Genomic DNA, 22,568 nt, shown 5'->3' on the forward strand with positions numbered 1-22,568 from the left:
GTCTCTACTGGCCTGTATTCACCTTCATCAACACTCTGGGGGTGGTGGTGTCTGTACAGCTGCTGTATTCAAGAAACAACAAAATACATCTTAAGTCTCCCCTCTCCTCACCCAGCAAACTGGACCAGAGATATGCTGCTTAAATAATAGAAAGCCAGGGGGAAGAGTAGAAAGCCATTTCACCCTGAAAGGATACAGGAAGGTACAGAAGAGCCCAGTGGCCCCTGATGCAGCAGTTTCCTAAAGGTACACACAAGTTGTGGAATGCTTTGACACCTGTAGCAAAAAAACTCCAGAGAGCATTGTCACTATTCACAGTTTACTCTTTATCATACATCCCTGTGCAGCTCTTTATCCATTCCAACAGAAATCCATAAAACTATTGTCCTACTAGCATTAAGCACAACTCGAGAAGAGGGACAACCTCCAGCTCTGGAAGTGCTGAAGCACCACACCACAAAGCCCCTATTTCAAAGGGCAGCAGCTACATCTTGTGGAAATATTTAGAATTGCAGGCTTATCCCTAATAAATATCCCTTTATGCCTAAAATGCTCTGCCCTTTGTACATTGTGCATAAAAAGGGGTAGCAAAGTGGCCTGCATCACACATTGATCTATTGATTGCCTGAAGCTGCTGTTTTACAATCAATCCCCAGACCAGCCTGGCTCATCACACCACAGCCATGATCCAATACCAGGGAGCAGAGCTCTGGTCTGGCCTCTGGAACCAAATGCTGAGCCCTTGCTAATTGCAGCCTAGCAGCAGCAGCAAACTGGTGCCAGCTTCGTGTGTTGCCCAGAGAAGCTGGGGATAATTCACCCTGGAAGTGCTCAAGGCCAGGCTGGATGGGGCTCCAAGCAACCTGGTCTCAAGGAAAGTGTCCTTGCCCATGACCAGGGGGTGGAATGAGATGATCTTTGATGTCCCTTTCAAACCATTTTATTGCAAATCTAGTGAAAATCTGTTTCTATAACAAAGACATTTCCCAAATTAGACCAAGTACACTATTTCTCACCAGTATAGTTGTCTATTTACAAAGGAACATCCCAAGGGCATCCTACAACCTGAAGTTGAGGCAGGGGATAGTGAACTTTGGTTTTGTATGCTCTTCTATGGCTATTTCTTCTCCTCTTCCATCTGCCACTTTCCTAAGCTGTAAGTTAAAAAGTACAGCACAACTTCCACAAGAGCCAGACATTTAATATCATTGCCATGGCTGTCACCCTCTCACATTAGTGCAGGAATCACAAAGAAAACCCCACAAATCACAAACCTGAAGCATGTTGATTAACTAGCTTTGATCTGTAGGGTGTTCCTGCTTCCCACACTGAGCAGTAGCTGCCTCACAGAGGAGTTGACTCTGGAGTTGAAGGCACTGCTGCTCATTTTCTACCCACCCAGGCAGACCACGCTGATTTAAGGGAAGGGCTCCAAGTGCAGCTCAGCACACTCAGCAGCAACAGCCCTTCTGAGGAAGATGCACCTACAAGTCAGGGAAGTGAGAGAATAATCTCCCAAGTAATTCTGGAAATCAGAAGCTGTAGCTTGCACTGAGACAATCCTGCTGCTGTCTGCCAGGTAAGAACAGCTCATTCAAGAAGTTTCATTCAATACTGCCTAGGGCTGACTTCATCATGGCCTGTGACCTGCAGCCCTCAGCTCTCAAGGCTCTCCACTACAGGCAGGGCCAGGGAGACTGACTGAACATTCTACAGCCAATAGTGTCAGACAGACTAATGACATGGAAAACCCCAGAGAAGGAAAGCAGCAATCTGTCCTGCCATTAAACCCTTTGCTTAGCTTATCTGCAAAAACAAAATCACTCCAGCTCCTCTTAATAATAAAAACACAAACCCACAAACCAAAGCCAAAGTCCCAAATCTTTTTACATTACTAAATACTTTAGAGCATTTGTGCAGGTTCAGTTTTATTTCAGTCTTGTAACTCTGGAATGCCTTGATTTAAGTGAGAGAGCAGCAAGAGCAAAATAGAGACAGTGCCCATGGCAACCCTTCCCAGCAAAGCCAGGTCAAGAGTACAGAACTCTGCAGTTCTTACACAGGGCACAGACTGAGGGTACACTGACTAAGTCTTTCCTTTGAGCAATGTGTGAAAATGCTATGAAAGACATTGTTACTTACTGGAAGCAGCAATTAAACATAAGTTAACAGATGTTTCCTACAAAAGATACAGCCAACAATATGGAAGTGTGAATCAAGAATTTTATTTTTTCCCCACATACATTAAATAAGTGAATGAACACACAAGACAGCAAGTCAGAGAAAATAAACATATTTACAAGACAGTTAAGATATCAATTTTTTTCCATCTTCGAGATCAAGTCATCACAGATTTTCGTTAATTCATCGTTTTCTTTAGTCTGTGGAAGAAAGAAAAGAGTGAGTTTCAGGTATGCCCAAACTACATTAAAACCTTGTAGTGAGCTGATTGCAGTAAGTCCTGTTTGCCAGTATATGCAATAGAAAGTCCATTTACATGGTGGTGGCTCATGCAAATTTAATATAGAGAATACTATGCCAAAGGTCACATGGCATCCTTAGGAGCCTCAGGAAATGAGAAATTAAATCCAGTATATTGTTTCTGCTTCTTCCACAGACATTCCCATAACATATGGAGACCAACTGATCCAGGGAAACAAGACTTTTGGGGCTCAGCCTTTGCAAGGTGCACCAAAATCCAGGACACGGACAATTTAGACTTTAATCTTCATAAGAAAGACTCTGTAAAATGCCTTGATACTTTTACTGACATGTGACAATTTCCAGTTTGTAGAATTCCTTATGGAACAGTTAAACCATTTTAATATGAACTCTTAAGAGTGTTACTGTACTTATGACTTAAGAGCAAACCTAGTTCTCTGTTAAATGGCTTGTCTCATCTCTCCAGTTACAGGCCTACTCTTTCTTCTGCTATGCAAACTTCAGCCATTAACCTGAAGAGTCACAAATATGGGTTTTTTCCATAATAGGAATCTGTCAGCACTATCAATTTTTGACTCTTCAGTACTGGCAGCAACAACAATGATGCAGTAAAACTTCCAGCAGTGATTTTAATCTTCAAAAAGCTTATTCTTTTGAAGGGTTACAACAAAGGATATGCCTTTACAAAACATTTCAAGACTTTACCTATGCAATATGAAACAATATAAAGTACAAGGACTACTGGCCTGAACAATATTGAAAATTTGAGTCACATACAGTTAAATATATGCTAACAGCTTACAAGTCATGCTCATGAACAAGCTGAGCCAGACAGTTATTCAAATTTACTCCCAGATTCTGCTCTGCACATGTAACTGCTAATCACCACCTCCTTCAGTAACCTCCTGACACAGGAGCCCAGACTGGTTTGGAAACCAGCCTTGTGCTCCAAAAAAAAAATCTAAACATACAGACGAGTCCTGACATGACACTTGTGTCTTAGGTCTCAATGCCAATTTCCCAAAGCCTGCCAGGACAGCAGCCATCAAGACCAGCACAGTTAGCAAGGCTCCTCCTAGCCCTGATGCAAGGGAGTTCTTAACCTAGTCTAAGGCAACAGCTGGAAGAGAACTCACCCATGGTGTTGTGACTGACCTTTTGTTCAAGGCTCCTCTCTAAAGACTGGACCCTCATCTGCTCTTTGCGCAGAGCGGCTTGAAGTGCTGCGGTCTCCGATTTTGCTTTGCTGCGAACCTGAGCAATTTCCTCGTTGGCTCTGAAACAGGCACAAGATGGTGTTTACATCCCCTTCAGACAGCAGAACTCTCAGAATCACACTAGATGCTTGTACTTTGGATTAATTACCAAATGAAAAATGTTTAAGTCAAGTTTTGGCACTATTGAACCACATTCTGCAGCTACTGTGAAAACTATATGTCATTCCTGGTACCTGGCTTCTTGACATGGTACTTACTGCTGCAGCTTTTCTTCAGCATGTGCTTTCAGTGCCTGGTATCTCTGCTCCTCTTTTTTAATTCTAGCCAAGGAATCTTCTGCACATTTCTTCAGAACTACTTCATTCTGTCCCAAAAGGCAAAGAAGTTCAGTTAGTTATTTAAGCTAGTAGATGGAGGAGTCTCCCCACTTGACCAATGGCTTATTTGACTACACCTGAAGGGCAGTGTTTGCTCACTGGAGTTACAGGAACAACTATGAAATCCCACAGGCCTATATGGACTAAACTGCTTCCTTTCAACTATCTTAACTTTGCAAACATTTATTCACCATATTTCCCCACAGTACATTATTTAGTAGCAAACTCTAGTAAAGAAGGTTGCTAAAATGACAGTCACTAATTGGTTTTATTTGTTTTGCTCCAATTTTTTTAAAATCAGCTTTGTATTAAGTTGCAATTGTCACAGGAATAACTAGAAATTCAACTTCTCCAAAGAACCCACAGAAAGATTCAGACTTTGGACTCTGATGTAAACAAATCCAACACTAATAGCAAGAAAGTTACCTTGGTAGTCACACTATGAACATATTTTATAAACTATTGTAGGAAGTTGGAACTGTTTGAAACAATTGCTAAGACTCTGCTATTTGTAGGTCTTGAATTTAGTAATTGTATTTCCAATCAAAGTTTATCTCTGTGCCAAGGAAAAGGCTTCTGAATTTAGGGTGGAAATGGAAGGGACACAAGATGAAGGAAGCCTGACATATTGGCAAAGAAGAAACTGAAGGTGTAACAGACACTATGCCTGTTTCTAAAACCTAGACTAGCACGAAACTAAGAGGCTAATTTCTAAGTTTTAGTAAACAGGGACATTAAAAGATAATTGAATGAAAAAATCTGAAGGCACTTTTTAAAGCTCCAACTGAATCAATTTTCATGCATTTCTTGGAGTAAGAAACCATAGCTTATACTCCTCATTAGATTCTTTCCTCCAGCCTCTGAAGATGCTGCAGAACTAAGGCCTGATTTTAGCTTTAAAACAACCCCACAAGCATCTTAGAAGGGAGCACCTAATAACCTATTATTCTGACTTGTAATTGCACATCCTCTTCAGCATTCATTCAATATGATGTAGGGAAAACAAGCTGCTCTTATGCAGCAATTGCCACATGAGAGTATCTCTATGATTAGCAAAAAAGATGTGCTGCAGCAAGAAACAGCTCACTTCTGTTTGAAGAAACTCTGCCTTCTAAGATATTATCTTACTTTAAGTCAGTCACTAAATACAACAAATTAGTAGGTTTTTTTAAAAATATTTAAATAAACAACTTAGCACCTGGTTTTACAGGTAGTCCCTATACTACCTAATTAATGGCTGCTCTAGAAATTTCACCATTTCCTCTCCCAAAATAAATGAGATTTAGTGAAGGGTATTATTTGCATTAAATCATCTTACTTTGTGGTAACCCTCTAATGCCTCTTTGTGTTTCTCAAATCGTTTGAAGATATCAGAGAAGGACTTCTCCATAGAGTTCAGATCTGCAAGGGCTTGCTGCTTCTCTTCCACCAGCTTCTGTATTTCCTTCCTTGAGGTTTCCTTTTGCTTCTGAGCATCCTCTACAGAAAGTGGAGTTAACCCATGATAGTTACTGCTTTTGCATAAAACCAGTTCTATAGTACAGACAGATACCCCCACACCTTCAATTCTTCCCCTTACAAAGGTTTTATAACATGGCCCCTCACCTGTAAAGACACCATGTCTGTGCTTTTAAGAAGTCTTTGTATCTTTGTTACATATTATCTCACAGCAAACTTAAGGCCATTAAACACCATGACCATGTGCTTGCTAAAAGCATTTTTTCTCCTGCACTGTAGTCAAAATACTCCACTAGAGTTTACTGTTACAGGAGCCTCGAATGTTGTGATAGAAGCAAGGAATCCAAAACTATCTTTTACTAAACATACACAACAGCTGGAAGACCTGGAGGAGACTGGGGTAACAAGTCAGACTAGCACAGCAGACTTTCAGAAGAGGTTTGGGTTACTACACCCCAGCTATGTTTCCCATGGCCTTACAAGAGCACAAAGATGTGCCTAACTCAGCTTTGAGCTAAGAAAGTGTAACTATGCAGGACCTTCACTGGATGTCTTTCCCAGTTTTGAAACCACAAATTTGACTAAAGCAAAAGGCCAAATCTGTCCAGCAAGAACTTCTAGTGATACCTTGCCACTTAAATGAGGTCAGAGAGTAAACAGTTAAACACGGAGTGCTGACAACTGGATCTGCCAGTCTTAATAAACCAACAGCTCCAGTGAAGAAAAAGTTGTGTTCATGCCTGATTCAAAAAGTCATTGTTACCTATCAAGTGATATCATGTCTGTATGGATATGCATAGAATTGTCTATCTTGTCTTAAACCTCACACTTATCCTGGAAGCACTTGAAATATTAATGTCAGAGGTGAAAGAGTACTAACCTCATTTAGTAACTCTGCGTTAAGCATGCCCCAGCCCCCCAAGGCACTCAAAGTGTAAATAGGAAACTTACCCATGATCTGTGTTATTGTCTGTTCAAATTCAGCAACTATTTTTCTAAAAGCCATGAAAAAGAAAAGTTGAACATAAGTTAGAAAAACCATCCGGAATAACTAAATACATATAAAAGTCAGGACAGATTCATACCCCATTTCTTTGTATTCCATATGAAGCTTATTATACTTCTGACTCCATTTCTCAATCTCCAGCTCTTTCTCTTGAACCTTTGAGGGTGAAAAGATAAGCCTTTACTTTTTTTGCACAAAAAGATACAAAAGATTTGATACTAAAAACAGTCTGAAGGGCAACTTAGGTATACTTTTAACTTAATACAGAGAAAGAAATAAGTTCTAATTGCTTAACAGAATCAAACTTGTTTAATTACAAACTTGACTCAAAATTTAGATTAACACATAGATTTTGCATATATGATTCCCAGCATCTTTTCAGGTGGCAAGAGCAGAGTCAACTCAGCCAACCCACCCTCTTGGCTACTCTTACTCAGTGTCTGTGTAGAGTATAACTTCTGACAGAACATAATGGGCCAAGGAACAGTCTCTCAAGTGATACACATTTCCTTCTTATTTACAGGGCAGTCAAAAAAAGCACTTCACAAACCTGCTAATATTAACACACGAGAGAACAAATACCAGAAGCCTGTTCAACATCAAATTGCTGTTTGCAGTAACTTATACTCAACACTAAATTAGGGAAAGTGGAAAGGAAGGATTAAAAGATGCCTCAATTAATTTGAGAATGACACCTATTTCACATCAGCTAAACTAAAGGAGAGCTCACAGTAACAGAATTAAGCAGCACAAACACTTTGCTAAACACGTCGTACAAGCTCCATAACAATTTAAGAGCTGTAACCACAGAGCTGACTGAACTGCAGGAGGCCCTCAAAGACAAGAGGCTCAAAATATATAAAATAACCAGGAATTAAAAAAAAAAAAAAGAGTCAAAGCACATGATTACTGCTAGTTTTGTCACAACACTACGTAGTAAACTGTAGTACACTGATTTCTCAGTATTTATTTTAGAGCAATCTAATTTTAAATATATTGCAATATTTCAGGTGACAGGAAGCAGGACACTAGCAAAAATAGAATGTACTATTAAGAGAAGTAGTGATAGCTAAGCTAGGAAAAAAAACATTACAAAAGCAAAAGTATGTGAAGATGGAAACAAATTAGATACCTGCAAGCTCAAAAAGGGTTCAGTAGGCCCCAAAAAAGCAAGCTTTCATAAATGCTGTATTTGCTCAGAAGGAAAACAGGTTTTCACTTTCCTCCTATTCCTGAGTTGTTTCACAGATGAAGAAAAAAAAATTAGCCTGTCTTCCTTTCAGGTTGATATTGTAATTCCAGGCCTTTTTATTACTTAGTGACACAGCTGGAGCCATCCAGTCACACCTACAACAGTGCTTCCAGGTTTGAAGTAGTTCTTTCCAACATGAAAGAGCAGCACTTTAAATACTACTAGCTTTACCTCTTGCTATTATATAGGTTCTTAGTTTTAGATCAATGCATTAAAAGCTGTCCCCTGTCAAAGTCACATTTATTTTCCTGTCCTAGACAATATGCTGAGTGGAAGTCACCTCCTAAATGACAGAAAGCAAAAGTTATTCCTACAAAAGCCACTATTTCTGTACTCTAAAACAAAAGAACTTAAGCAGCAAATAATCACAGGTCATCTTTGGTGTCCCTAATGCCACTGCCTCCAGTAGAGCAATCAGGAATTTTGGAAGCTCCATTTTTTTGCTGAAGTGATATCATTAGCTTTAAGGACATTTATGCTTAAATTCTCCTCTTACATTATTTAGTGTTTGTAAGGTAACATAACTCAGAAGTCATAATAAATCAAGTACATCAATTGTTGAAGTAAATGGATATGTAAGTCCTCTTGCATCAGTCAGAAGATGGGCTTTTAAAGGCAATTTCTGCAATTATAGAGGAGGCTTAAAATCTTACCAACTACTTCTTCCCTCCTTCACTAATGTCTTTATCCTCTGGAGTGAGCTCCAGACCTCACCTTCACTTTATGAGCTGGACATGATCTTGTGCATTCAGGCCCCAAAAGTAAAGAACTGATCATAGCACTGAACTGGCACTACAGTTTTATCTTGTTTTAGAGAAGTCACATAAGTTACTCTCTTCCATTGGCATGAAAATGTATTCTGCTTGTTGAATAAGAAGTATCCAGATTACTGATATTAAGTCTAACTATCCCATCTGATAACATGTGCCTTTTAATAATGACCAGATATAAGGCAGAACTTGACTAATAATGAAGTTTGTGCTATCTCCTTAAGTGTTAGCTCTTTATAAAAAGTTCTATACCTACAGAACCCATCAAGTCCACAGCAAGCTTTTCATAATGAGACACTTATGTCAAGTATGATGAGAAACTGCAAAGTAGAGATTTATCCCAGATAATCCAAACAAAAGGACCTTCCAAGGCTATGCCAAGTTCTGCTTTGGAAGGGCCACCATACCTCTCTCTTCACCAGTTCAACAGCTGCATCCATATCTCTTTGGCTATATTTTAGCACATCTATAATAGCATCCACTGCAGCGTTTGTAGAAGTAGCAAAAGGGACTGGAGGAACATCACTACTCAGAGAGTCTGGAATTAGGGGACCAGCATCCTGTAAAGAAAAGAAAAATGCAAAGTTTCAACAGATTCTTACTGTCGTACCACTGATTAGGTGCATGCATGTTATTTGAAGCCAATGTATCTCACTTAAACACACGAGACACCTCCACAACTTTGTTAGCATAAAACCTTAAGTTTCTTACCTTGAAGTAGACCACATAGCTCTAAGAAATACCTATAAGGTAGAACCAAAACTGCTATCCATCAATTACAGCTATCAGAAAGCAGATGACACCATGCTGTTCCTCACAAGCAAAAGAGATCCTTTCAGGATGAGCTGCTGCAGGCAGATCTGTTCAAACTATAAACCATAGATGCAAGAGCATCCAGTTTAACCTAAGTGCTTTTCATCCCACCAATGCAATTACAAAACACAGCTTGCCTTTTGTAGCTTGACTTGCATAAAAAAAGATTGCTTGACTAGAGCATTCTTAAAAACAGGTCAAATTCCCTTAGACTGTGTGCAATGGCATCAGCTTCCACAAAAAATACTTTTAATACTGAAGAAAATATTCATCACAAAGTTCAATATAAGTGAGTATTCAACCTGGTTTAAAACAATCATTTAAGTAAACATTTATCAGATTCCACAATCCCTAAAATACCTGCCTAAGTCTTAAACCCAGAACCTTGGCTATCCCCTTCCTAAACTATCAAGAGGAAACCTGATAGCATTCCAGACGTCCTTACAGTTGTAAATGTCCCCAGAAGATCTAGCCCTTTTGGTTTTTCTTCACTCTCAAGACTCACTAGAGGATTTCCAGCTTCCTCAGGCATTTGACTTAAATCAGCAACAGGCCTAAAAATGAACAAACATAGCACCACTCAATTCAAGTGCTGTCTTCCTTTGCAAAGCTCTTGTACCAGCAACAGTCTGTCCAGCAGGGCCAGGGCAGTGATTGTGCTGCTGTACCCAGCACTGGTGAAGCCACACCTTGAATCCTGTGTTCAGTTTCAGGCCACTCACTGTAAGGACACTGAGGTACTGGAGCATGTCCAGAGAGGGGCACAGAGCTGGGGAAGGGAATGGAGTACAAGTCTGATGAGGGGCAACTGAGGGGGCACAGCATGGAAAAAAGAAGGCTCAGGGGGACTCTCCTCTACAATCACCTGAGGGGAGTTTGTAGTGACATGGGGGAGGGGTTGATCTCCCAAGGAACAAATCTGGATGAAACAGCCTCAAAGTACACCAGGGGAGGTTTAGATTGGATATTAGGGGAAATGTCTTCACTGAAAGGGGGGTCAAGCATTGGAACAGGCAAATCATCAGACCAGACCTGCAGTTATTTAAAAGATGCGTGGATGTTGCCCTTGGGGACATGGTTTACCGGTGGACTCCCCAGTGCTGGGTTAACTGTTGGACTTGACAATTTGAAAAGTCTTTTCCAATCTAAACAGCTCTGATTTTATGTACCAAGTCAATACCTACCCAGGCTGAGATGGAGCTTTCATGATACTCTCACTTGATTCAATAATACCATAAATTGGTTTTCTCGGACTGTCTCTCAACAGAGGGTCAAACTTCAAATACAGTGACTGTTTTCTCAAGGCTGATTCTTTGAACTGAAGGGGGGAAAAAGGCATAAACTGACAGATCTGCTTCAGAGCTCAACACACACATCCCACCCACACACAAAAAATCCTCTGAAGAGTGGGTGAGCCTATTCTTCAGTGGCCAGAGCACTGTTCTCAGAAGGAAAATTACATAAGAGAACTCCATGCCCACATGCTTAAGTCCTTATGTAATATCAAGAGAGCTCAATCTGCTCACAGACTGAATGAAAAGGGCAAACATTAATGAACTATCCCAAACCAGAAGACACAGGGGAACAGTATTATAAGCTGAAAAACGAGTGTATGCCATTTTCTCTTCACTTATAAAATCATAAGGACAAACACAGCATGACTAAAACAATTTCAATTCACTGCATTCACTGTTCAGAGATTCTCCTGCTTGGGTCCAGAATAACAGCAAGAATAACTGAACTGAACTGCTTAAAACATGACAAGCCCCACTTAGAGACAGATTTTCTAAAACTGGCCATAAAGCAAAAGAGCTTTAAAAAACTTTTTGAAACAATTATCCTGCACTTTTAAAGCATCATCTTCTAGCAGTTTTGGCCAGAAGTGAAACATCATTCACCTCAGTTTCACTGCTATTAAAGAAAAAATAACACCTCTGCAGACTGACACCAGAGACCTCTGATTTTTAGTTAAACTGCTTATAGCTACATTTCCTTGCCATCACCCCCTACCCAGCCTTGTCATCACATTCCTTTGGAATAGATGACAACTTCTGTGAACAATTCTAAGTGAAGTTAATTAATGAAAACATTTAAGCCTTGACACTTTCATCTTTGCTTTCCTCTCCACACTGCAGAAAGGTAAACAAAATATTTCATGTCATACTTACTGATGAAGACCCAAACTGTTCCAGATAGTCTATACCCATTCCAAAAACTGCAAAATGAGGAAACAATACAATGAAGATGCAATACTGCCAAATTGTCCTACCACAGACAGAAACAAACACATATGTGTATAAAGCAAATAAATCCCTGCTCAGTCTCATGACTTCTAGCTCTATTGGTTAAAATGTCTTTCTATCCAGACCTGAAAAAAGTAAAATTTCTAAGCTATGCAAACTTAAAATTTCAATTTGTTCCCAAGTACTTGTAAGAATACCTAGGATTGAACACACAGTTGAAGAACTTCTGTTCTAGGGCTAAAGTGACAGGCACACTCAGATATTTTGTTACACACAATGCCCCATGAAAGAGCAAGATTGACAATCTCACCATTAAATGAGCACACAGCTCAGATCTGAAGGATGAAGTTATAATCATTTCCCAATACAGTGACTCCACTCCACTGTGAAAGTAAGTGACAGACTGCACTGCAGTGAAACCATGTGCTCATCCTGCCACACAATGCTCCTACCAGGAATAACCCTTCCAAGTGGTTAACTCACAGCCATGTGAGAAGCTCTCAAGACAAGCATGCTTGTCAGGAAGATCACTCACACTGCAGTATGAAACCAGCAGTGCTAAGGCCTGCAGCAACCTACAAGACTCACACAGCTGTACAGCTCACGAGCTCTCAATTTACAAAGCCTTTAATACCAGGAATTATTTTAAGGGAGCAATTTTTGAGCCCAGAAACTGCCACTGAAACTCTAAAAAGATGGTTTCTGTACCAGACTAAATTCCATCCTCACAGGTTACTGAATTCTAATAGCCAGCTTTCTGAACTTAGCTTAAACCAGAGGAAGTTAGAAATAGGCTTAGATACAATTCCCAGCACTGCTAGTCTCTCTGGGTTCTGGAGTCCTTTCAAAAGGGCAGAATGAGAGAAAAAACTATCTATAATAAAGCTTAAGTAGAAAAATATCTATATGCATTATTGAAACAACACATTTTCAGTCTGTTTAAAAGAAATGCCCTTACCTTCCGATGATGGTCTGAACAGCTCTTCAGGTTCAGCACCAGCTGGCTCATCTGCTGTTGTTTCAGTTCTAGGGGAACTAGGTTTAATTTCTTCTGCAGACATTGACTTTTTTCCACTGCCAGTAGAAACCAAATGATCTTGAGAGGGGGCAACCTTAGCTGGAGACATTTTAGATGGGCTCATTTGCTTCTCCTGAAGAGAAAAACAAAAGCCTTTAATTGTTAAAATAATTACTTTATAATGAAATGAGAATCATTTTAACGATCAAATTGGTTTGTCATAAACTAACTGCAGCCAATATAATAAAACAAGAATTCACAGGCATAAAAATTGAACTACCAACAGTGAGCACAGCTCAGGAGCCACTTTTCTAGAGGCCACACCCTTATGTTTGTCCTTGTATGCAATTGCTGACCAAAAGATACTAAATATAAAGGCACTGATTTGGCTGTCTCTCATGTTACCTTCAAAACACAGGTCTGCACAGTTGACATTCCTTCCAGAACTGCTGATGATGCATAAACCCACTAATTCTTGGACAAAATATCAAAAACAGGTTTCACAAGATTAAGTCATTAAGCCAGAGAACTCTGTTTCACAGAATAACTCCACAATAACTGGCTATCTTTCCTACACCTTACCACTTCTCTTTTTCCTGGAAGTTCAGCTTCTGCTTGAACTCCTGGCTTCTCTTCTTGAGCTTTTGGCATGTCTTCTACAACACTCTGCTCAACCATTTCCCTAAAGAAAACAATCAGAATAAAAAAAGTCAGTATTTACATCACACATTTGAAATTCTGTATTACCAGATGAACTGAACAAAGGTAGCTTCCTTGAGAGTTTTTACTGCCACAGCACAGGAAACTTTACAGAGGGTGGGGCTGTAAATTTACTGTCTTGTCTGGTGACAACTTAGGTGACAGAAAGCTCTCCCACCATGAGAAGCAGTGTTTCCTGGAAAGCAGAAAGTCACAGCAGCATCATTTATTTCTATTCACTTAACACTGCTCTTATTTCCATTTGTTAGGCTCATTGCTTTTTTTAAGTTAAAGATTAGCTCTCTGTTTAATTAAGAACAGAATTACAAGCAGCCTGCTCCTCTTTCCAAGGCAATGTTGTGATTACTGGTGTGAACTTCATTAGAGAAGTCCAATACTCCACTTGTGCTGTCAGCAGTAAGTAAACTTTTCACCTTGGTAAACAGTAACTGATCATGTTACACAGGGAGCAAGAGTGCAAACACTTCTGTCAAATGAACAATTGGTGCCAGTCTAGTTCTGGCAAGCACCTGACTGCCTATAGTAACATTAAAACTAGACTTTCTAGGAAAGGTAAGAACATATTCCATCTTCAAGTAAAAAGTCTGTATGCTGCCAAAAAAAAAAAAAAATAAAATGGAGCTTCAGAGCCAGGTCTTTTTATTGGAGATAGCAATTAGATACAAAGAACATGCAGGGAAGAAACAGCGCCTCAGAGTTTGGCAGAGAACAAAATTGCCTGATCCCTTCCCGTGCTGCACCATGCACAACACTGCTGCTCACTTCCCTGTTTTATTTAAAGGCAGTAGCAGCCACATGATTCTCCACACTTTAATCTTGGAGAAGTGGGGAAAGCACCACTTTGAACAATGCTTTTTCCACCTAAGCCTGTTCTCTCCCATTCTCCCAGACTTAAGAACTCCTTTTGCCTAAAGCTAGTCATCTCAGGAGTTTCCCCAATTACGACCTTTCCTGTTGCAACATAATTGTGTTATAGATTACAAACAAGAGACTCTGCCAGCCTGGGAGGGATGCTGTCTAAGAAGTAGGAATGGACTAGTTTGAGATACTATCTAACTTTCCTCACATTAATTCAAGGTGCTCCTGCATTCAGCTAACAGATTCACTTACAGACTTTTGGGTTCTTCTTTCTCAAGAGCTTCACAGGTTTCACTTGGCCTGTTATCCTGCTCCACTGGAAGGGGTTCCCTTCTTGGCAAGGCACTCTCCTGTTCCTCTGGCAGGGGAGCTTTCCGAGGGCTGGGTTTAGAACGCTTGGGTGAGGTGGAAATTTTAGAGCCTCCTCCAAATGGATTAAAGTTTGGATCATCAAGTTTGTCCCAATCAACCTGATAAGATGCTTTAGGAATAGGGATTTCATCCTCCACATTACTTTTATTTTGCACTTCAGTATTCTCTGGTTTTGTTTTGGTAATAGGAATTTTTTTAGAAGGTGGCTTAATTCCAGGTCTTTTACCTAGTTTCTTAGGAGGTGGTTTTCTAGCAGTGGTATTATCAAAGTCAAATTCCAGTTTTACTGGTCCAGCCTTGGTGACATCAGGCTTTTCTGCAGGCTTCTCTTTGGAGACACTCAGCTCTTCATCAGGCTTTGACTCTTGTGCAGAGGCTTGTTCTGCTACTGAAACATTCTGAAGCTTTGATTCCTCAGTTTTAAAAGAGTTGCTCACATCAGAACTACTGGGACCTAAGCTGCCAGGTGACTGTACAGGAGGTGTAGGTGCCTCTGCTAATACCACTGAATTATCAGTTTGGCTTGCATCTGTGGAAGCAGACTTCACACCCTGCTCAGAGTCACCAATTTCTTGCTTAGGTGACAGCTTGGATTTGTCAGACTCCAGCTTGCTCAGTGCAGATTCTTTTTCAGAGATGAGACCTTTGTCTTCACTTAAACACTCTGTACTTGCTGTAGTTGAAGCAAAAGGAGCTGCATTGTCCCACAGAAGAGAATCACTACTTTTTTCAACAGTTTTCTCAGGACTGCTGGATACTTTTACAAGAGACTTTTGCAGATTTCCAGGAGAATGAGGCAACTGTACTGAACTTTGAAAAGGATTGATGTCATTTAAGTTATCAAAATCAAGATTGTAGGAACCTCGACTCTTCACTGGCATCTCATCATCTGGGTAAGGAGCCACGCTGACCTTCTCTGGCATTTGTGTATTGTTTGTTTCAGCTTCAGTCTTTTGTTGACATGTGCTGCATTTAAAAGAAAAAAGATGACAGTTACTTTGCAGGCATAGTTTGAAATTATCTTTAGAAAGATTTGTACAAATAGCTTTGCATGGTCAGAGTAATCATTTTTTTTTTTATTTTTCAATAAGACAGCTGACAGCAAAATATAACAGCCAGAATTCAGCTGTCACCTAAACAGTCAAGGCTTATGAGCTCTGCTACACATGAAACATAAGGAGATCAACCCCTGAAGTTAACCAGTGTTCTTAAGCTACCTGTTCTACACAGCCTTGATACCTTATGCCAGTCACCCCTGGTGACTGCTGTACTCACCACAGCATTTGGACATTGCCATTTGGACGCTGCCCTTTCACTAGGCAGTGAAACACACACTGCTCAGGAATTGTTATTGACAGTCAGCAGCTCAAACACAAACAACTTGTGGTACCATCTTCATGCAGATTCATCTGAGTCATGACACACTCAAGTCTGGGACCAAACCAAGTCATGATTCAGGTTCTCCCACACTAGTCATTACTTTGTCTGGGCATTCTGGCAAATATTTTCCCCTGTGAAAGTATGCACCACCATTTGAGTTTTGAGGGCCTACATACAAAACCAGACCCTGAACTTCAGGCACTCTAAATTCTGTACAGCAGCAGATCTGAACAGCACAGCAATACACAAGAAAACACTTCTCCAAGTAAGAGAATGGTTAAGATTTTCTAGTGAAAGACACAGGTTAAAAAGTTTGTGTACTCACTATTGCTGAATATTCTACAAGTTATTGTTGCCCACTTCATTTCCCCCAAACTCCATGCAACTTCTAAAAGCTTAGCCTCAGACTACAGAGAGTTAAGCCATTACTTCCTGAAAGAGGATTTCCTCCCATTGTTTTGTCCCTCCATAAAGTTATTATTTCTATGTGCCATCCTTATCTGCTGCAGAACAGAACATGATTAAAAGCCACTCACTAAAAACTCCACTTGGATATACTCGAAAGCAGAGGTGAAAGATAAAGAGCTGAAGAAGTTGTTCTCACCCGGTTTGAGCACCTCTTCCCGGCAATAGCTCAGCCCCAGGCTGCGACTACTCAGATCCCTCCCACTCTCCTTCAGTGTTTAACCTAATAAATGCCAGTCAGGAGCGAGACACCTGCTTGGAACGTCAATCGCCTGTGACGAGTCAAAAGTGACCCCGTTCAGCAACACGGAGCCCTTTCACTTACTTGTTACAACCAAATCCTCACATTCTAAAACTGGACAGGACACGTTCAGCACAAGCAGTGCATTGATACAATTATGCCCTAACTAAAACAATTCGGTGCTGATCCTTTAAACTCACTTGAACTTCATAAGTACTAAACCTTTGTTTATTTGTGCAAACAATGAATTTGGGGCACAAATACCATTATTTAATTGTGGTGGCTAGTTCAGAAATAGCTTTCTGAACTAAACTGTATGTGGAAATAAACAGTTGAAGCAAACATATACACTTAAAGAACATCAAAGTGTTGCCGCCTTTTTCCCCTTTCTCCCCCTCCAAACAACAAAAACAGGGATCAAATTAAAGTATTGGGTAGTTAAAAACAAATAAAAGGGTGTATTTGCTTGCAGAAGGCAAAACTGAGACCTGAGACTTCTTGCTGGTGGGAATTACAGATGCCTATACTACTTTAAAGGGGGGCTAAAAAGCAGTAACCAAATTTGCATTTAATATTGTCATGACACCCCCAAATTGAAACATTACAGATGTTATGCTCTTCTACAAACAGCTACTATGAGCCACTTTGAGACTCAGGCTGCTAGACTACAAAGGCACATAAACATGTTTACACTTGTGACTGATGGTACATTCACTTTGTGCTGCTAGATTAAAGAAAATCTTAATACTCACTGACTCAAGGTGTCAATTTAAGCTAACCCTTCAGAAGATTTATCTCTTTAGACTTTACTCCTCAAGATACAACAGTACTTAACATATATTTTAAGGCTTAGCTTCAGAATAGTTGCATTCTCACACAGAAACTTTACATCAAGTAGAGAATACAAAACTTTCTTACAGTACCTCTTCTCAAGCTATTTATCCATACCATAAGTTACCTTAATGAAATCACTTACAGAGAAGTTAGGAATAAAGTTCAATAATTAATATGACAATCAAGATAAAATTTTCTTAAAAGTAATGACAATTATCTTTGGAAAAGTTCATGCATTGGCCAGTATTAAATTTGGTCCTCTTGCACAGTTTATGTCTTGTTATAGAATATTATACTTTGACTATACAGGTTTAAAATAGGGAAAGTTAGCTTGAGTATGTCCCACATGGGTAACACAGCAAGCAGCGGATCCACTACTCACTCAGCATCAGAGGGTGCAAATAAAACATCATCTGCCACATCTTCACGGCAATCGTCAAGTGCAAAAGCAGTCTGAAGTTTGTCTGTCATAGCAGGACTCAGGATTTTTCTAGTGTGAGGATCTCTTTGAGGAGTTTGAAATGTTACCTTTAAGAAAGGGGTGGGGAGAAAGAAAAAGGAAAAACATGAGCACAGTATTTTTCAAGCACCAAATAGCACATGCATTCAGTGGCAGATATCATAGAAGGAGAAAGAATACAAATAATACAAAAGCACAAGTTTACCTTCATTGCCTTTCCCCCACTTTTTGGTGGCAAGTTTTCTTTCTGGGACAGGCGAAGAATAGACGGTCTCCCCGTAGGTTCCGGCGGCGCAAAGAAAAAGTCAAAGTCTTCCGCTGTTAAATCGTCCTTAAGGCTTCCTCCATTTTCTCCATTTTCTTCATTTAAAATCTGCAGACTCATTCTAGAACATCAACACACACAGCACCGCAGCATGAATGAGAGGGTGTGGTCAGCCAGATGCACTTTGAGATAATGGAAGAAGTTGGCAGCCTGGCACTGACTAGCCAAGACTGCTAACAGCTTCAAAGGGAAAGTTGGAAGCATGGAAAGGCTTCACAGGGAGAGGTCTATCTCAGGAGACTCTGAAGTACCTAAAAGCAGCAATGCAAAGCCCCTCTGCTTTTGGAAGGGCCTTGAAAAGCTAATCGTTGAAGATATGCCTTCCACAGCTCACATTCTAGCCTTACAAATTAAGCTGCCTGTCCTCTAAAGGGAGCTCTGTCACCTGCAGTGTTTCCTCACTGCCAGCCCCTTCAGCCAGTGACAAACAGCCGTGTCTCCTGTAACAGGGCATCCAGCTAAGCAGCACAACTGCTCCTGCAAGGGCCACGTGAAACAGGTGACAATCATCTGTTTGCTCCCATGGTCTCATACTACATCGTACACCAGCAAACAGCAGAAACAAATTTGGTTAGTTAGGGTGTGTTTGGGAATAGTCCTGGATCAAATTAGCCTTTTCCTGCACTGTCTGAGCATATGCTGCTCTTGTAAAGCACGCAGTACTTAGGAATCCTTTGCAGCATAGACATTATTGGTATGCAAATGAGAAAAGCCACCATTAGAAAGGTATTTTTGAAATATTTTTCTTACACTAGACACGCACAAACTTTAGTAGATTGTTGAATACTGATCTAATTGTACTAGTCTGAAGGACTTGAAATTAAAGCCTGGGCTGCAACTAAGAGTAAGAATGAAAAAAAAAATAGAAACAGAGAAAAAGCACACCTAAAATACACCAGGCAAGCCACCATGCTCTATGTACTTGAACTCTGCCTGCTTTTTATTCCATTAGAGCCACTGCTGTACTTAAAGGTTTAACACTAGCACTCAGTGGTGCACAGCTGCTTTTGAAAAAAAGAGCTAGACAGAAGGCAAGGAAGATCTATAATTCATAACCACTGTCCATGAAGGATGACACCTGAAAAAACTGCTATCAAAACAATTTATTTCATATGAGCTGATGGATTATCTTTTGTCACCTGTGCAAGATAACCAGTATCAAGTGGTCGAGACTTTGGCTTTCTGCAATGTGTAACCATTCTAAGTGATCTCAAATGCTTGATTTGACCAAACATGCCATCCTTAGCCTGTTTTTCCATCATGTATTCAGAATTAATCTCAAAAACCAGAAGACTACATATGATTGTTTTCAGTGTCATAAAGAGGTAACAAGAACACTTGGACTGAAAATTTTAAGTCATATTTTCAATCTCCTTGCCCCTCTGTATTTAAATTTCTGTACATAAGCCTCCAAACATTTCTCCACATCAATGTAGGCATTAAATCCTTACGGGAAAATTTGCTTCCTACTCTCCACAGAACTCAGCTGCTTTGTCTGCAAGCCCAACAGCAGCACTTTTAATCAGCAATGGAATGCAAACAATAGCTGCAGAAGCAATGGCATGCAAAGCACGCCAGTATTAGCTGTTTCTTCTTTCCTTCTTTATTCATCATATTAATGCTCAGTTCAGGTTTTATTTTGTATTCAGTATTTTTACATTAGCCACTTGTAGAACATGAAGTGAACTTCATTGCTTTCCTTTATTCCAGACAACAGATGAAGCAAATCTTTACAAACTGTGTTTCTTGCTGCAATTACTTTAGAAGCAAGCCTAGGACGTGGTAAAGTTGTCAACACCTTCTAAAACGAGCTCCATAAGCAGGGGAGGTTTGTTTGGAGACTTTTTCATTGAGCTACTTGTGCACCATAGCTAAACCAAATAAATTGACACCATATACATATACCACTTTAGATATTAAATCTAGAAACCAAGTGTCCTTCTAGGATTAAAATACTAAAAGTAATTAATAATTTTATTTTTAAAATTTGCAGTCAAGATTTGATTTAAATAATATTCCACAACTCCATTAGCTAGTAGCTGTGATAAAGTGAAAGGGTGGCCTTATTCATATCTTTGTTTAAAGTGGTCAGCATCCAAGGCACGTAAGTATTATGAAAGGCAGAAGGTCTTCCCACTGCAAAACAAAGCTCAAGGCCAGGCTGGATGGGGCTTGAAGCCACCTGGTCTATTGGAAGGTGTCCATGTCCCTGTGAGGGAGGCCAGACCTAGATGATATTCAAGGTCACTTGCAACCCAAACTTTTCCATGGATCTATCAAAGTTCACAAAAATGGAAAAACTCCTTATTTTAGAAGGATATTTATGTGGGCACATGCAGGAACCTGCCATTCTACAGTTAAGAACTGACATAAACTCAATTATATGACATCAGGTAATTAATCCTCAGTTAACCATCATTTGTAAAGTGCTTCAACCTAACCTGTTTAACAAATACCAGGACACAATATCCAAAACACCAACGTGCTCTCAAATGCCTGAAAAGCCACTGAGCATGCAGGGCAGAGATGGAATTCTTCTACTTCATCATCCTCCTGAACTCCTCTAGCAGCCAATATGCACAGCACTCGCTGATGGCAAAGCAAATTGGTATGTGCTGTGAATATTTCCATACAAACAGACATACAGCTGACTGGTGCATATATATGTTTATTTTAGTGCAAATACCTCACTTCAGAACAAATAAACACTCTCCTGAGAAGCAACTCTCTCATAATCACCTTCTCCTGACTGCAGGGGAGGAGGAGCAGCAAGGCCGGGGAACGCTTTTCAGGAGGTCCATCCCTGCCCATCATGGCAGCAAGACATGTTTTAAGTCAAAAAAACTCCAAAAAGTTCCCCAAAGACCTAAACCCAGCACTGCCTCAGTCCCGGGCACCCCATATCATCCTGAAAACACAGAGATGTTCCCAGAGAGCTTCACCTCACCCCCCACTTCAGTGGGGCAGAGCACCCGAGTTCCACCCTTGAGCTCCTGCCATTACCCCCAAGTTCCTTGCTTCCCTTCATCCTTAAATTGACAGCAATAAGCCCCAAATGTCTTAATCTGAAGCTCACAGAGGTGTCCCTGACACTCCTAGACAAGGAGACACCCCGGGTCCCACAGCACCCCAAGCTTGAATTTCACAAAGGGGTCGCTAAACTCCCTAAACACCACAGCACCCCAAGCTCACTGAGGGGCCCTCAGCCATCCCCCCATCAAATTCAAACCATCCCAAGACCAGAGGGGTCACCAAACCTCCCCGCAAACTCACACAGCAGCCCCTGCACTCCAGGGTCACAGAAAGGCCCCCAGACCCTCCCCCAACCCGAAGCTCCCAAAAGGAGCCCACAGCTCACCCCCATAGCATCCCAAGCTCCCACAGCGGTCCCCGAGCCCTCTAACCTCACAGAGAGGTCCCGACACAGCCCCTCCCCACACTCCCTCAAGCGCTTACAGAGCTCGAACTTCCCCGAGCCCGTCTCTCCCCCTCCTTCACAGAGGGCTCACCGAGATTGCAGCACCCAATCTCACAAAAGAAAGCCTAAACATTTCGCCCCAGCCTCACACCGCCTTACAGCGGGGTCCCCAAGCCCCCCGTACCTGCCGGCAGGTCCCGGGACGAGCCCTCAGGGCGCTCAGCTGAGACAACACGCACCACCAACCGCAGTCCCTCCGCCGCCGCCTCACGATTTCAAACCCAACGGAAACCCCGGCCCGCCAATGAGGGAGCCGCGTTCGGGGCGCGCCCGCCAATCAGAAGAGCGCCCTGCGGGAGGGGGCGGGGACAGCGCCACGCGTGACCATTGCGTCCCCCCAGAGCTCGCCCCCGCGCGGCGCAGAGCGGGCGGTGCAGGCGTGGCCCCGCCCGGGACAAACTCTGTTGGCTGCTCAATGTCGCCGTGTCCCCACGGGGCAGTCAGGTCCCCACGGCTGCTCAGTGTCCCCGTGTCCCCACGGGGCAGTCAGGTCCCCACGGCTGCTCAATGTCCCCGTGTCCCCACGGGGCAGTCAGGTCCCCACGGCTGCTCAGTGTCCCCCTGTCCCCACGGGGCAGTCAGGTCCCCACGGCTGCTCAATGTCGCCGTGTCCCCACGGGGCAGTCAGGTCCCCACGGCTGCTCAATGTCGCCGTGTCCCCACGTACCGCCCCGGCAGCGCAGGCTGCCCTATCCCTGGCAGCGTTCAGGGCCAGCATGGATGGGGCTCTGAGCAACCTGCGCTAGTGGAAGGTGTCCCTGCCCAAGACGGGGGGGTTGGAATGAGATGAGTTTTAAGGTTCCTTCCAGCCCAAACGTTTCTATGATTCTACAGTCTCA

At 41.6% G+C, this 22,568-nt stretch overlaps 1 protein-coding gene across 2 annotated transcripts; it reads right to left on the reverse strand.

Annotated features, from left to right (window-relative positions):
- Positions 1-2,215: 2,215 nt before the first annotated feature.
- On the reverse strand, positions 2,216-21,918 carry TACC3 (transforming acidic coiled-coil containing protein 3). 2 transcript variants are annotated; one of them, XM_041402994.1, is made up of 16 exons: positions 21,854-21,918; positions 18,132-18,312; positions 17,849-17,994; positions 14,427-15,512; positions 13,179-13,278; positions 12,537-12,729; positions 11,504-11,550; positions 10,520-10,653; positions 9,781-9,889; positions 8,930-9,082; positions 6,580-6,656; positions 6,446-6,489; positions 5,355-5,515; positions 3,917-4,023; positions 3,598-3,718; positions 2,216-2,381 (listed from the first exon to the last, which is right to left on the reverse strand). In XM_041402994.1, exons 2-16 carry the CDS (start codon positions 18,309-18,311, stop codon positions 2,316-2,318), a joined length of 2,724 nt encoding a protein of 907 aa, XP_041258928.1. In that variant the 5' UTR covers position 18,312; positions 21,854-21,918; the 3' UTR covers positions 2,216-2,315. The 2 variants fall into 2 exon arrangements, with proteins under 2 accessions (XP_041258928.1, XP_041258929.1); XM_041402995.1 differs by lacking the exons at positions 9,781-9,889; positions 10,520-10,653 and having other exon boundaries at positions 21,854-21,887.
- Positions 21,919-22,568: the final 650 nt, after the last annotated feature.

This window comes from Onychostruthus taczanowskii, unplaced genomic scaffold (assembly GCF_017590055.1).
Source record: "Onychostruthus taczanowskii isolate IOZ18803 unplaced genomic scaffold, ASM1759005v1 scaffold2, whole genome shotgun sequence".
Lineage (NCBI taxonomy): Eukaryota > Metazoa > Chordata > Aves > Passeriformes > Passeridae > Onychostruthus > Onychostruthus taczanowskii.

What these genes read in the sequence shown, in the direction of transcription:
- TACC3 (XM_041402994.1), bottom strand. Translation starts at nt 18,311, where the DNA reads ATGAGTCTGCAGATTTTAAATGAAGAAAATGGAGAAAATGGAGGAAGC. An exon ending in GCTGAAGAAAAGCTGCAGCA is followed by an intron (nt 3,719 to 3,916) that starts GTAAGTACCATG and finishes TGCCTGTTTCAG; the next exon opens with AGCCAACGAGGAAATTGCTC. An exon ending in AGAGGAGCCTTGAACAAAAG is followed by an intron (nt 2,382 to 3,597) that starts GTCAGTCACAAC and finishes TTTCTTCCACAG; the next exon opens with ACTAAAGAAAACGATGAATT.